We start from the raw sequence: 16,446 nt of genomic DNA on the forward strand, positions 1-16,446 counted from the left end.
AAAATGGAAGAGGCTTTCAGCCATCTTGAGCCAAACTGCATCGTCATCTTCATTTTATTAATACACATGTCGAGTCAACTCCTAATTTTCCACTTAACTTTCAACTATCACTTTATTTATGTTAATGGCTTTAATATATTATCCAAAACAGTACATTAAGGCAGGTTTATTGATAGATAGAGAGAATATATCTAATGAAAGACTGTAAAAAAATAAATATTAAATATCAAATCTTATCATGAATAATTGTAATATTTTAAAAATGTCATGTGAATTTTTAAACTAACAATATAATTTTAGTAAATATTTAATTTTGATTATCTATGTACTACTGTACAGGTAAAAATTACTCCTACCTTTGCATAAAAATGATTTTTTTTACTAGATGCATCATATATACATCCTATGTAAACATACAATCATAAATGGACTATAGTTATTCTTGAAAAGTATCGGTTATATGATTTCCAATGTAAAAACCGATAAACACGTTTTGGTCTAGACTGAATAAAATAATTTGAAGGATGCTAATTAGTATAATTTTAATTTAAAGTTGACCAACTTCCAACAATACTAGAGATTGATCACTCTAAATCTATGGTATCAAAGAGAGGAACGAAGGAAGAGAGGGGCAGTGGCTAAATATATTGGAGTAGCCTCATCCTGATGTTTCAACTGGTCTGCATATACCTCTTATAGCATGAAACGGTGAAACAAATACCAACGACTTATATGAAATTTAACTTAACAAATCGACAAATATTACATCGTAAAAAGGCATTTGGCTACCATTCACACCAATATTAAATCTTCCCCTCTCCTGTTATATAATGATATATCATCTCATGCAATGATTGTTAGCTCATAAATAATATAAAACGAACCAAATTCCTTTTGAAACACTATCACTAAAAGACAATAACTAACTTTGATCCGTTGTAGGTATTCTCGTATCTATAAAATAAAATTAAAAAAAATTATAAATTTAATTAATATAAATAAAAAGACGTCATTTATAACTCAAGAGTATAACCAAATTTAATTAATTTGAAAAAAAACATTATAAGATATGATATTAAAATTTAAAAAGGGAGAAATTTGGAATTTGATGTTTTATTTATAAATTTTAAAACAAATAAAAGTTAAACTATTCAACTTACAAAGATTAGTAGAGAAAAAGAATTAAGTTTTAAATAAGAGAAAAATAATACAAAAACCAAATTTTCATAATTTTAAAAATAAAATAACTTAATTAACTCAAAAAATTCCAAAGAACAAAATCACACCCAATCTAAACTAAAATGCATAAGTATAATTAAGTTCATTCAAGTGTATCGACTTTCTAATTTTCATTTTCATTGAGAACCTTTTATTACATCACTTGCTCACACCTATGCATCAATGGCTCCCACCTGCACAAGCATTCACTAAAAAAACATAGGAAGTGTGCATTTGATTCTGTTTGCATACGTTCTAATGCATGCCAATAGAAGACTATATTTCTTGATGACTGTAGGCAAAATTTTGTTTGTGACTATACCAACAAAAACAAATATGCAGTCCAATACATACATGTACAATTAATCAGGTTTCATATCATTCGAATGGAAAACAAAATTGTTAATTCTGAGACATGGCGGTTATATCTAAATATCATACTTGACTGAACTGTCATATTTTGATGTGCACAAAAAAAAATATACATCTTACAAAGAATTCTCAACAGTCATCCAGAAAAGTACATCTGAGCTTCTAGTGGTTAGTTTTCCTATTTGCTTCTTTAGGTGAACAAAATTCACGTTACATCCACCTCGTCCTATTTGAGCATTAGACAGACTCCTTCTCCCAAGTGGATGACTATAGGTTGAAGGACAAGACAATTTAATCTTTTTGATGTACAAGACATGAAAATTACATTGGAATCAGTTTTGGATGACTATCCAAGGACTGTCTCCATTCACTGCTTGCAAAGACACTAAGATAGTTTGGCTACAATCTAACAACTTACCCAAGCCTTCAACATGGTAAACCATTTAATTGTGACAATAAGATGCAATTGAATCACAATAAATAAATGCCAAGAACTTGGGAAAACATGGCCAGCACAGTTCCCTGATCTATAAAAGATTGTTGTGTTCACAAGAAGCTTGTTCCAAGAGACAGATCACTTAGATTTGAGAGAATTTGTGATCGAGTTGTTCCAACCTGGTGAGCAATTTCAAGCTGTTCCTCCAATGGAAGCATTTCATAACTGTAAAAAAGCAGACCAAGGCACATTTTACATTTCAAAACAAGGAACCCAAATATTATTGATGAAATATAAAAAGAGAGGGCTGTAAATATCTGAAGGTCTGTAAATACAAGATGCAGCTTTTAACAGGATAGGCTATCAGAGAGTGATGAAGCAAGTTCATGCATTTTATATAGCCATTAAATTCTTGATGTCAAACACAACTTTTCAACATGTATTGAATAACAACTATTTTTTTTATTAGAACTCTTAAAAGTTAGATATCCATTTCTCAATAGCACATACATATTCATTTGGGTGAAGATAAACTTACTGGCATAGCAGCTCACAGTCAACTATACTGTCAGGGCCAGGCCGATGGGCCTTTCCATTTGAACGAAACTGTCTGAAAGCTCTTGGGTTTAGGCCTGCGACATGGGGTACAGCATCAACAAGCTTTCTCTGCAAAGATTGCAGTCGGCGAAAAGTGATTTCATCAAGAGGTGCAATGCAACCAATACTGCCATCCAAGGTACCAAATAATAAGGCAAATCGATTGGTTTTATCCGAGCCTGGACCAGCACCAGTTCTATCAGAAGTGGATAGCATCTGCAACCTTAAGAATTTAGTCACATGGGCACCAACATGAAATTCAGCTCTTGAAAGAAGCTTCTGTCCTTTCCAACTCTCAGACATCTTCGGTGCATAGTAAAAAATCTGCACACCAGACAATACAAAGGTTATTTGTCTTAACAAAAAGGACGAGAATAAATAAAAATAAACACAATAAACTCAACAATGATGACTTAAGACTACAACATTCAGGGACAGGACTTAGTCTTTAGTCAAACTGCACTTTCCAATAGAAACTAAACTGGAATTTCCCACCACCCCACCACACCATAAATGAAATTTATAGACACAAGTCAAAATAAAAATGGAGGTTATGCTTTATATTATCTAGGAAAACCAATTTTCAACTAAAAGAATTTCACATTTTACCAGTTATCTTTCAAAAACAAGTAGACTCACATCACAATAAATAAATGGAAAACAATAATTGCCAATCAATTTTACGACAAACCTGGATGTTTTTTTTATCATCTGAAACCATGAGACTGAGAGTACTTCCATCAATCAAAAATTCTGTTGCAAAACAATCAAGAGAACCAAAATCCTTGGCTAATAAGCTCAGTTGAGCACCCTGCTCTTTCCAACTAAGAAAGTATATGCTTTTATGGATGTCACCAATGAGGATGAAGTTCTTTACCTACAAAAATGTTAACAGATATCAATCAACAGAGGGAGGAAAAAATAATCATTTGATAACATACAAGTATCATTTATGTTTTTTTCACTCTGCCACTTTCCAACATTGTATCATATCAAGCATTCAAAGATCAGTACTCTTGAAAAAAACTGGAAATAAATTTCAACTTCACCCTACAGAAAATTAAATTAAATAAGAGAAACTTCAGAAGATTCAAAATAGAGGCAAGTAACCACACTTAGCATGTCATTTCCAATGGAAATTTTATCAGATGGATAAAAGATTTGAGATATATCACTTACAATATTTAAGCTCACAACATGTAATGGTGGTGCATCAAAAAATGCAATACCATTCAACTCAGTACCACTCCACTTGTGCAGAATAATTTTTGGACCCGATGCTATTAATAAATGGCCCTGAAGTGAGGCCAGGGCAGATATAGCACCTTTTAATTCCTTTGAGTACACCTCTGAAACCTGTAAAGAAGATGAATATTTGTAATAATGGCCAAACAAACACATCACCCAAAATTAAGAGTAAAAGGACAACAATTTTTTGGTCACTTTTTGAAGAAGAATGCATTCTGAAGGATACCAGAGTTTGTGGATTATCAGTATTTTTCCCCAAAGAGAACAAGAGGATACGTCCTCTTGCAGCAACATCCTCTCCTTGCACATAAGCAGTACCAATGGCTAAAAGCGTTTCATTTTCTTTTGAGGTTGTATTCTACAATGAAGATCGATTTCACAAAAAAATTAACAAAGTCGAGCAGCAATCAGCATCCTCAATTGCATTACCATATTCAGCATTCAGCTTGCTTTGAAAACCAAAGGAAAAAACATTACCAGCAGAGTAACCATCCTCACAGTAAGGGCATTTTCAGAACTTTGCATAGGAATTGTTGCCTTTGTTTGCCAGGGGCCACCAGATTTATCTGGCTCCATAATGCGAACCTCAAATTCGTCAATAGGGTAAAAGCGGTTTTGCTCATCAGAATTCAAATTCTGACTATCATTCTGATGGTTGACATCTTGGTCAACCAGAGAAATAACTTGATTTAGTGGCTTAAGAACCTGATTAGAATGACAGATTAAAATGTTTGTCACTACCTAAATAAAAAATCTGTGACAAAGAAGAATAATTGTTCCATCTAAATTTTAATAACAAACAAAGGACAATTCATCCAGTTGAGCAGGAAAAAAACCCATTGAATACCAATCCAACAAAATAACATCAATAAACAGCAATTCTCAATCGCATAAATATTGAAATGAACCACATTGGTTAAAAAACACTACAATAGGAGTGTATGAACAAGATAGAACACAAGTATTAATCAGGACTATGGTCCCATATAGCCAGTCCCAAGCCTGGGTAAAGGAGGAGGGTTGTGTTAGACCTTCGGTAGTTGACATAAAGCTTGTCAAAACATATACATAAATGGAAAAACCTTTATAAGAAGGATTAATTTTATGTTCTTGGATTAAAAGTTGGAAACAACTCACAAACATATTATGTATAAGTACTTAGAAAAGCTAGGATCATTAAATATTTTTGCCATGTTTGTGTCGGCTTAACTTTGAGAAATAATAATTTTCTTTTGTTCAAACACTTTTTCAGATGCTGCAAAAGAAAAAAAAAAAAAAGACAATTTTCCAAAAACAAGCAAATCCAAACACCTACATACATCCAAGTTTAAGGTTGTGATTATTCCTAAATGAGTAATAACTATAACCTCATAAGCCTATCGATTATGCTCTTGAACATTGCTAGCAAATTTAAAAGTAAAAAATTAAAAAGAAATGTACTTACAGGAAATGAGACAATAAGTGGATATAAATTCCTTTCGGCAAAGTATGTTACTTGATGTGGAGTGGCTTTTAGTGGAATCTAAAGATGATATCACATATTAGAAAAGGTTCAATCAAATCAGGTAGAAAATCAATATTACAAAATGAAAGGACACATAAACTTGACAAGAAGAAAGCCCACTTTCTGTACAGGCCAGTAGCTGTCATAGTTTGAGCCAGAAGGCAACTGGCATATCTTTAAAACACCCTATAAAGAAGATACCCAAAAACCAATTAAGTAAATAAATCAATAAAAGTTAGCTGAAATTATAGATCTAGTTTGTGATAAATTATCCATACAAGGAAGGTATCATCTGTACCTGAGATGTCACATATATGAGTCCATGATTGCAGTTCACGTTGTGAAGGACAGTAAAAGCAACAACAGACCCATCACATAGCTGACACAGAAGAAAACAGTAAGATAATTTGTTAAAATTCTTCTCTGTATTGAAATATTAACAAAACAAAATGAATTATAATTTTCATTTACAGAAAAAACTAAGCCAAAAAATACAATCATCCAATGTGATGGCTCAAACAAGATGAGTTTAATCAACAACTGGTATATAGCACCCGCAATTGGGAGTAATCCCCATTGAAGAGCCTATTACATTAACTGCCAAGGTCACAAGACTACAGTAAACATAAGCACCATCCAGAGTAAAAGGCTATATAATTATAATTATGTTCTAAAAAGATTTCATCAAAAGGGATAAAAAAAATAAAAATAAAATTATGTCAGGCACCTGTCCATTATTCATAGCTTTTAAACCTCTGTGCAAGTGCATTTGTATTATATTATATTAAGATTAAGATAACAGAGACATTCAAGAAAAGATTAAGATAATTGATTAGTAGCATTAAGCAGATACTCTTTTTATGCAAAAGGGGGGAAGCTGTAGATTTCAAAACAGAAATGGAGAAAGCTATATAATCTCAAGTCTCAACAATCTTCACTCCTGAGGGATATGTTGACAGCAAAGCACTCTGCTGCACTGTTCCTTTAGCCTTTAAGATAAAAATCTTGGGACATATTATATACTATTCACCAGGGATGCTATTTTGCAAGTTATTAAAAGGAAAAAGCAATTTCAGAAACCTCCTTTTTTATTAAGGATTCCAAAATCCTCAGATGATGGACAAAAGGAAGAAGATTACTGTTTTTCTGCTGTTGAAGAGGGGAACCAAAAGGCCACAGAACTCATAAATCATAATAAGAAAAAAAGACTTTTGAAAAGAATGTTCATAAAACAAGAAACATCTAAAGGAAACTTAGATGAACAAAATACAAGCATGCTCATAGAGAACAATTGAAAACCAATAATTATTAACAGCGAAGCAAAAATCCCCCAACATTTTCCATTATGGTTGTGCAGCAAGGCACAATTCATCTACCCACAAGACACAGTGCATCCACACCTCAAAGAAGCAAGTAATAATTTTGAGATAACAACCAGATTATAGTTTTTTAATTTAAAAATGAGTGTCAAGCTCACCAGGGGCAGACCATCTCACTGGCAGAGCAGATGTTTGCGTTGAATCACAAAATTAAAGTTGCACAGTTTCATAATTGTAAGTCAAATGTCATACGTAAACCCCATTAGGTAATAGCTCCTAATAACCATTTAGCTACAACCATGTTGAAAAGCATGCTCTTATACTTTTTAAAACAGATCCAATTTATTTCAGTTCTCTAGTGCATGTTCATTGAACATGCTAATTACAATTAAGCAGTGTTGTTAAAAAACAGTTATGGCGACGCCATGGTGGAATGGCATGGCGGTTTTGAGAGACCTCATTACAGGTATGGTGTGGCGTGGCCGCACATGGCAGTAACGACAGCCATGGCAGAAACAGCGGAAAGATGGCGTTTTTGGTAGAAAAATGGATTTTTTTTGCAAGTTTCGGCCAGCAACCCAATCCTGTCCAGACAACCCAACCCTTAAAGTTAAGGTTTTCTTCCTCTCTTCTCCCCAGATCTCACTCTCTCTCTCCTCTCTGCTGATCTCTCTCTGTGCTCTCTGCTGAGATCTCTTTCTCTTCTATTCTGCTGGGCTGCTTGGGTTTCTGTTCTGGGGAAAGGAAGAAACTCTTTTCTGGTTTTTTTAATTATTTTTAAGGGTAGAAAGGTCATTTACCTTTAATAAAACATATATTTCACCTTCCTCCACACTCTTCCTCTCTGCATGAAAAGTTGAAACATCAACGTAGCACTTTCTCCCATACTCACCCACTCCATTTCGCTGGAAAAATCAGTTTTTTCTGGCATCTCCTTTGCTTTTCTGTTCACCGGAGAAATCATCTTTTCCGGCATCTATTTTACTTTTCTGTTTGAGCTCTATTTTACTAGTCACTGATCATTTTTGCGTTCTGTTTTGCTATTCATCCTCTGTTTTGCTGTTCAAGCTTTGTTTAGTGTTTTTTGTTTAATATAACATCCATGCTGCAGTGTTTTTCTCTTTTACACTGTTACTTGGAATAATGATGATGTAATATTGAGAATTTCTTGAGCATTTATATTAAATTTCTGTGACCTATAACATTTTTTATATATTTTATTATATCCGCCATAAATGTGCTATAATTCGCCATGACAGCCGCCATAACTTTATAGCAATTTTTTTGGTTTATGCCATTGATAACATTGCAATTAAGAAAGATGACATACATTTAAAATTGTCACCCTCAGAGGAATCACCCAAGAACATATGTAAAAAAGCCATTTTAGCACAACCAAATTGATAACTGTAACAGATATAATTATATAAAGGAGAATTTGTTCTGACCTGTGGATGAACACGAAGTCGTTCCCTCAACACCATAGCCCAAGCCGGTCTTGACCCTGATAGAAAGAATCCTTGATAACTACCAATATTCTTGAATATAGTAATTTGTTGACAAGGGGATCCATTTAATGTCTCCTCCCTAGCATATGCATCCAAGGGCACACGAACAAATCTCAAATTTCTAAGCCTGGAAACACTGATACTGCTAACACCAACAGATCCTCCCGCTGATGCTGAATCCTCAACTTTAGAAGTACCATCAGGACTTTCATACAGGTAAGCATGGTAACAAAGAATTGTTCCATCACTCAAAATCCCAAAAAGAAATGGACAGCTATGCTGCCCAGACCATCTATGCATGGCCAACTCTACGACCTTCATATTGGGTACATTTTCCTTCCTCCCTTGGCTGACCGCTCCATCAGAACCTATATCATCTTTTTTAGAATCTTTTGACACCTCTTTCATCAGAGCATCAACAAGGTGGCTCTTCCCAGACATAAAATTTTCCACAGAAAAAACACAACTGAAATTGGGCACATCAAATATTTCAAGGTCACCATTTTCATAACAAACAACACAATAAATATCTCCATGGTCCTGAGCTGCACCATCAGTGCCATCAATAGCCTCACTAACACCAGTAGAAAGCCATGCATCAGTACTAGTCTTCCTTAGCCATGGCTCAGGTCCTTTATCATGATACAGTGTACATGAAGAAACTGATCCCTTGGAACTCTCAAATGAGGCCGGAGAAGTGACAGAAATGGTGCAGGAACCAGGATCTGTATTGAACAAAAATTATTACAAGAATAAAAATTATGAGAACTCAAAAATTTAGGCTAGGCCTAACTCAAGTCAATAAGTTAGCTTATGAGTTAAGGATTGTCTAGGCATTTATAAGCTCTATTTTGGTAACATCTATAATTGGTCTGGGATCTCTCAACACACCTCTTCAGCTTAGAATTGAACATTCAGAGCATAGAGATTGTAGGACTTTCTTTTATATTGCATTGGGAAAGTCATTGGACCAAGTACATTGCACTAGGAAAGTTGCAGGACCAAGTAGGCTGCATTGGAAAATTCACAGGGTCAGGTTGTTTTTGGTTTTACAATCAAGGGTAGCCAGTAGCCCAACATCAAATCTACAATAGGCTTTCATGCCATCTTAAATTTAGGCTAGACTTAACCCTTAAATCTAGCCCATGAAGGATTGCTTAAGCTTAAACTTTTATAAGCTTTATTATCTGTAATTGATTTAGGATCTCAACAAAAACAAACACTATAGGTAATACAAGCATACTAGTGACAAAAAAAATAAGGACAAATTGATCATGAGAATTATGAAAGAGAAATTTAAAGTTAATAAATTTAATTTATTTGAACAAAAATAACTAAACAAAAATTTACCTCCAATCAAAAGTCGAATACTTCCATCACTCATTCTCAGTAAGACAAATGGATCAGCTATAGAAACAGAAAGTGCTATAGCACTCTCAGAAGCAGAACTAGACTCAGAATTAGAAGCTCCAAAGCTTACATCTTGGGTCATAAAAGAACCATCTAGAATTCGAGCACCACGCTCATAGACTTGGATAACTCGACGCCTATGAACATAACAAGGACAGCATTAGTTACATCTCCAAGCAATAAAAAATCAATAACTGACAACAAACAGAAAATCCCAGCAGAATCGTAATGATCTAACAAAAGGAAGCAAAATAACAAGTTAAGATAGTGACCTACCTTCCAAATAAATTCCCTGCAGCAAGTGTTTTTCCTTGAACATAATAGTCAACACTTTCAGTAACCTCACTCAGAAGGTCAGCTGTTTCTAGTACCTAATCATGACAGGCAAAAAAAGTCATTGAGACTTTGTAAGTAAACATATTATCGCATCTATTGTCTAGCATTTGTGATGTGAAAAAATCAATTGAAGTACCAGAATGAAGAAATCTAGTGCACAAAATGCTTAAAAAGGACACTATTATGAGAAAATAGAAAAAAGGATAAAGACAGTATGAGAGAAATTAAAAAGGAACAAAGAGGGAGAAAAAAGATGCTGCAAGATGCTAAAAAGAAACTTCATCTAGGAAACTTTGAAGCAAAACCTCTCCATTCATGGAATTTGATGTTGAAGCTTGTTGCAAACTGATTGTAAATTACCTATTAAGTTGAAAGAAAAGTTTTATTGCAAATACAACCAACTATCTCAGAAATGTGGTATTGATAGGGACTGTTACTCATACGTCATATGTATGATGGGGGCAACTATAACCCCTTTCCAGCAACAATGAAAACAAACAAACAAACATATAAGGAGCCCGATGTTACGTCCCTACCATTTTGTTTAGGCATTGATGTAATACTTGAATACCTTACCCCAAGTGATTTAACTAGAAATTCCATCCACAAATAACATTAAAACCTCTGGGAAACGAAGTAGTTTTAGGAAAGAATAATTTCTGAACAGTATTTTTAGAAAGTAATAATTTAGAAGATTTGTTCATCTGTACAGATATGCAAAAATAAAGATCTCATAATTCAAGGAATCCTAGAATAGCATAGGAATTAATGGTGTTTCCTAAAATAGCATACGATTGTTGTATAAATTCTGTACATTGTTTCAATAAAAGTAATAGCAATTTTTTAACCTACTTTTGAGATGGTATCAGAGCTCCCGACCTAGGGGGCTCTGTCTGCGCACTCTTAACCCTAAGACGGTAGCCTACATTGCTGCTAAATTCCCTGGGCCTTGATCGCAGACATACCCCGTTTTCTGCTCTCTCAACCTCTAGTGATTTTGCGACTCTACCTGCATAATGTCAAGTGAAGAAGTCATGAACCCTACCCCAGAAAAAGGGGATATCCAATCCCAACAGACTAGAGAGCTACAGAATATTCACCCTATGTATTGTTTGGACGGAAGAAATTAATTGAAGTGGGCCCTGCTTGTTCGCACCATACTCAAGGGAAAAGGGAAGTCAGGTCACCTGATGGAAACTACACCTAAAAAGGAAGATCCCAAGTTTACTAAATGGGATGAGGAGGATTTAATGATTATGGCTTGGCTCTGGAATTCAATGATTTCAGAAATAACTGATACTTGTATGTTCCTTAACTCAGCAAGAGAGATTTGGGATGCTTTAAAGCAAACCTACTGTAAAGCCAAAGATGCTGCCCAAGTATATGATGTAAAAGTAAAAACCTTGGCAGCAAAACAAGGGAATAGGACTGTTACTGAATATGCCAATCAGCTGAAGTCTCTGTGGATGGAATTGGACCATTATAGGGTCATAAAAACCAAATGTTCTAAGGATACAGCAATTCGGAAAGAATATATTGAACAGGACAGGGTGTATGACTTCCTTGTTGGTTTGAATTCTGAATTTGATTAAGTAAGGATTCAAATCTTGGGAAAACCGAAGGTACCATGCTTCAATGGAACAGTGGCAATTGTTAGAAGTGAAGAAAGTAGGAGTCTCATGTTGGATATTCCTGCAGTAGAAAACTGCTATGGTGGCTGAACAAATGAAAGGAAGATTCACACGCATAGAGAAGAAAGATGATCTTTGGTGCACCTACTGTAATAAACCACGCCATACCCGAGAGAAGTGCTGGAAACTGCATGGGAAACCTCCAAACAGAGACCGAGAAGGAGGACACAGAGGCAACTCCTCAAAGAAGGAAGGACAAGCTTATATTGCTGCTGAAACAATTGAGGAAAGGAAACTAGAAGTTACTGTCCAAACTGTTGCTAACCTCAATCAAGATGAGATAGAACAGGTGAGAATCTTTCTCAACAAATTAGAAAAACCTACAGGTGCGTGTTCCTTGACATACTCAGGTGAGTTTCCTTTTTCTTTTGGACTAAATGTCTCAGATACAAACTTTAACCAATACTGGATCCTAGACTTTGGAGCCACTGACCACATGACACCATTAGCCAAACTCTTCTCCACATACTCTCCATGCCCTAATAATAGGAAAATTGCCACAGCTGATGGAACTCTTATAACTGCAGCTAGTTGTGGAAGTGTTCAAATCAACCCCTCAGTTACCCTTAAAAATGTTCTCAAGGTCCCAAAATTATCCACCAATTTAGTTTCCATTCAAAAACTCACCAAAGACTTGTCATGTAAGGTTGTATTTCACACCCATCATTGTGTTTTTCAGGACAAGGATTCGGGGAGGACATGCTAGAGAATGGAATGGCCTCTACTTCCTTGAAGATCGTAGTCTATCCAGCCAAGGCAGAATTTGTCACTCCTTCAACTCAGAATATGTGTTAACCAACAGAGAAAAAGTCATACTTTATCATCGTCAATTAGGACATCCCTCCTTTAGAATCCTCAAAGTTATGTTTCCCTCTTTATTTCACAAAATAAATGTTGAGAGTTTTCATTGTGACGTGTGTCAATTCGCTAAACATAAGCGTGTACCTTTTCCGATTAGTAGTAAAATTAGCACATTTTCCTTCTATCTTGTTCACACTGATGTTTGGGGGGCCTCCACTATTCCAAACGTGTCCAGTGCTTGGTGGTTTCTCACTTTTATAGATGATTGTACTCGAGTCACATTGGTTTTCTTACTTAAACAAAAATCTGAAGTCAACTCAGTGTTTCAAAATTTTTTCATCATGGTGAAAAACCAATTTGGTGTTAACATTAAGAAGCTTCGATCCGACAATGCTAAAGATTATTTCAATCATGTCCTTACTTCCTTTTGCCAAAAGGAAGGAATAATTCATGAGTCTTCCTGTGTCAAAACACCACAGCAAAATGGGATTGTGGAAAGGAAAAATGGGCATATCCTTAATCAAACTAGGGCATTACTATTTCAGAATAATGTTCCAAAACACTATGGGGAGAAGCCATCTCATCAATAGATTACCCTCGAGTGTCTTAGGATCAAAAAGTCTTATGGAAGTTTTGTCATCTTTCTATCCAAATCTGTCCACTACCAACAATCTCAAAACGTGAAATTTTTGGTTGTCTCCTTTGTTCATATTCATAGTACCAATAGGGGGAAACTTGATCCTAAATCCTTGAAGTGTGTCTTTGTGGGTTACTCTTCTACCCAAAAAGGTTATAAATGCTGTCATCCACAGTCCAAAAAATTTTGTGTGTCTCGAGATGTCACTTTCAATGAACAAGAGGGCTATTTTAGTAAACCTTATCTTCAAGGGGAGAATCTTGGTGAAGATAAGGAAACACAGTCTGGCCCAAATTTTGTCCTCCCTAACTTAACTTTTGAATCCTTACCTGACCATATTGAAGGTGAAGGTGATCATGAATCAGAATAAGGAGGTTTTGAAGCTGTACCCGATACAAGGTATGGAAAAAAACTTGGTGTATTCAAGAAAGAAAAAGGCCATTCCAAGCTCAACCCATGTCCAAGAGTCCAATCCGGCTCTGCAAATAGAGGTAATACCCTTTGATTCTTCAACTATGCAGGTTGAAACCAAAACACAGATTAATGACCTCAACCTTCCGATTGCTATTCGAAAAGGAACGAGGGAATGCACCAAACACCCACTGTATCCTCTCTCCAACTACCTGTCCTGTAAAAATTTCTCCCCTACCCATAAAACCTTCCTTGTAAACCTAAACATTTCAACCACACCTACTACCCAATCTGAGGTTTTGTCTGACAAAAAAAATGGAAGCAAGCAATGGATGCTGAGATGTATGCGCTGAAAAAAAAACAGCACCTGGGAGTTAGTTACTCTGCTGGATGGTAAGAGACCAGTCGGTTGTAAGGTCTACACAATAAAATACAGGGCTGATGGAGCAATTGAGAGATATAAGGCAAGGCTAGTTGCCAAAGGTTTCACTCAAACCTATGGGGTAGATTATTTGGAGACTTTTGCTCCTGTTGCTAAGATGAATACAGTTAGAGTAATATTGTCTCTTGCTGCCAATTGTAATTGGAATTTGCAACAGTTCGACGTAAAAAACGCTTTTCTACATGGAGAGCTCAAAGAGGAAATTTATATGGAAATACCTCCAAGATATGGTGGAGATGTTGCTGCAAACACAGTTTGCAAGCTAAAGAAGGCATTATATGGGCTGAAACAGTCCCCACGGGCATGGTTTGGCCGATTTACTAAAGTTATGATAGGTCTGGGTTACAAACAAAGCCAAGTGGACCATATTCGTTCATTTAGCACTCAAAGTCAGGGGGAGTAACAGTATTGTTGGTGTACGTAGATGATATTATAGTGACTTGGAGTGATATAGGTGAACAGAAACTGTTAAGCCAGTGCTTGGCCAAAGAGTTTGAGATTAAGACCTTGGGAAAGCTGAAGAATTTTTTGGAAATTGAAGTGGCCCACTCCAAGAAAGGGATATTTATATCTCAGCAGAAATATATTGTTGATTTGCTCAAGGAAACTGGGAAGACAGCAAACCTGCCAGCACTCCATTGGAACCGAATCTGAAACTTGGAAGTGCAGAAGAGGATGCAACTGTAGACAAGGAAATGTATCAGCAGCTAGTGGGTAGACTTATATATTTATCTCATACTAGGCCTGACATTGCCTATGCAGTAAGCCTAATCAGCCAGTTCATGCACAGTCCAAAGGAGACCCACTTGCAAGCTGCCCATAGAATCCTACAGTATCTCAAGGGGACTCCTGGAAGAGGAATTCTATTCAAGAGAAATGAAAATGTGAAGCTTGAAGCCTACACAGATGCTGATTATGCAGGATCCATTATAGATAGGAGATCTACTACAGGATATTGCACCTTTCTTGGAGGAAACCTTGTGACTTGGAGCGAAAAACAGTGTAGTGGCCAGATCCAGTGCAGAGGCAGAATTTAGGGCCATGGCACAAGGTGTATGTGAGTTACTATGGCTTAAAATAATCTTGGAAGACCTAGGGATAACATGGGAAGAACCTATGAGCCTACATCGCAACAACAAATCAGCAATCAGTATAGCCCATAACCCAGTCCAACATGACAGAACTAAGCACATTGAAGTAGACAGACATTTCATCAAGGAAAAACTTGATAGTGGCTTGATATGTACTCCATATGTGTCCTCTCAACAACAACTCGCAGACATCCTCACCAAGGGACTGAGCAGCCATAGTTTTGAAGGGATTATATCCAAGCTGGGAATGGAAAATGCCTATTCACCAGCTTGAGGGGAGTGTGGGAAACGGAGTAGTTTTAGGAAAGAATAATTTCCGAAAAGTATTTTTAGAAAGTAAATAATTTAGAAGATTTGTTCATCTGTACAGATATGCAAAAATAAAGATCCCATAATTCAAGGATCCTAGAATAGCATAGGAATTAATAGTGTTTCCTAAAATAGCATACGATTGCTGTATATATTCTATACATTGTTTCAATGAAAGTAATATCAATTTTTTACCCTACTTTTGAGAAAAACCAATATATTTTTAATATAGTTATCAATCCCAGATAGTGCTGCGTAGCAGAAAACCTTCGAAAATCTACAATAGAATAGTGTATAGCAGGATAACCACTGTTTTAAATTCTTTTATATGGATATACAATATCTACATATGCAGATAATTAAGTATATATAATGCTCAAAAAACATTCATAAATAAAGCATATGAATAATTATCAACAAAAGACATAGGTCTTGAGCAAAATATACAAGTAAATAAATTAGATCATGCCAATGCTAGCAGTCCACTGTTACTTAAAAGACACAACAAAGAACACACAGAGGCAGTACTGCAGAATCAAGGAATAGAAAGAAGAAAGGAAGTAGATTTTGCTGGAGAAGTCTTCAAAGATGGGTGGCTCCGCTGGACTGGAGATTATTGTGAAGCAGAACAGAGACAAAGATGAGAGGAGCGAGCCTCAAACGGGAAGAGGAAAAATGTGGGGAAAGGGTGGGGTTACGTCTGAAAATTGGAAGACTATTTTACCATAAGAAAAACCTCAAAACTATGTCATCTTAAGGGGAAAAAGGGAAAATCAACTTATTTCTAAATGGTTAAAAAGCAGTATTGTCAAATAACAGCCATGACAGCATCATGTCAGATGTCGGTGGCAGTTTTCACCCAAATTGACACAACCATGGAGGAATCAGGATGGTGGTGCCATGGCAGCTGTTATGCACCTAGCAGCCATGGCAGAAAATGTGGTTTTTCAAAGGAAAAAAATGAAACGGGTCTCTAACACAACCCAGTCCAGAGTGACCCGCAAACACCTAAACCCTAAAAAAATGTATTTCTTCTCCTTTTTCTCCCTCTCACAACTTACATCTCTCTTCTTCGGTTTGAATGTCTCTCTCTTTTTCGTCCTCAATCTCTTTTCT

The 16,446-nt window shown here is 35.8% G+C and overlaps 1 protein-coding gene across 1 annotated transcript in view; it reads right to left on the bottom strand.

Moving 5' to 3' along the window:
* Nucleotides 1-1,546: 1,546 nt before the first annotated feature.
* Nucleotides 1,547-16,446, bottom strand: part of LOC113866974 (cleavage and polyadenylation specificity factor subunit 1) — a 29,078-nt gene continuing 14,178 nt past the window's right edge. The window contains exons 15-26 of the mRNA XM_027501833.1: nucleotides 9,889-9,983; nucleotides 9,553-9,749; nucleotides 8,143-8,927; nucleotides 5,674-5,754; nucleotides 5,496-5,561; nucleotides 5,316-5,393; nucleotides 4,349-4,576; nucleotides 4,098-4,229; nucleotides 3,803-3,979; nucleotides 3,315-3,500; nucleotides 2,565-2,947; nucleotides 1,547-2,251 (exon numbers count right to left, since the gene is read on the bottom strand). Coding sequence (XP_027357634.1) covers nucleotides 2,137-2,251; nucleotides 2,565-2,947; nucleotides 3,315-3,500; nucleotides 3,803-3,979; nucleotides 4,098-4,229; nucleotides 4,349-4,576; nucleotides 5,316-5,393; nucleotides 5,496-5,561; nucleotides 5,674-5,754; nucleotides 8,143-8,927; nucleotides 9,553-9,749; nucleotides 9,889-9,983 — 2,523 coding nt within the window. The 3' untranslated portion in view covers nucleotides 1,547-2,136. The remainder of the gene's footprint in view (nucleotides 2,252-2,564; nucleotides 2,948-3,314; nucleotides 3,501-3,802; nucleotides 3,980-4,097; nucleotides 4,230-4,348; nucleotides 4,577-5,315; nucleotides 5,394-5,495; nucleotides 5,562-5,673; nucleotides 5,755-8,142; nucleotides 8,928-9,552; nucleotides 9,750-9,888; nucleotides 9,984-16,446) is intronic.

This window comes from Abrus precatorius, unplaced genomic scaffold (genome assembly GCF_003935025.1).
Source record: "Abrus precatorius isolate BTA unplaced genomic scaffold, Abrus_2018 Scaffold5, whole genome shotgun sequence".
Classification (NCBI taxonomy): domain Eukaryota; kingdom Viridiplantae; phylum Streptophyta; class Magnoliopsida; order Fabales; family Fabaceae; genus Abrus; species Abrus precatorius.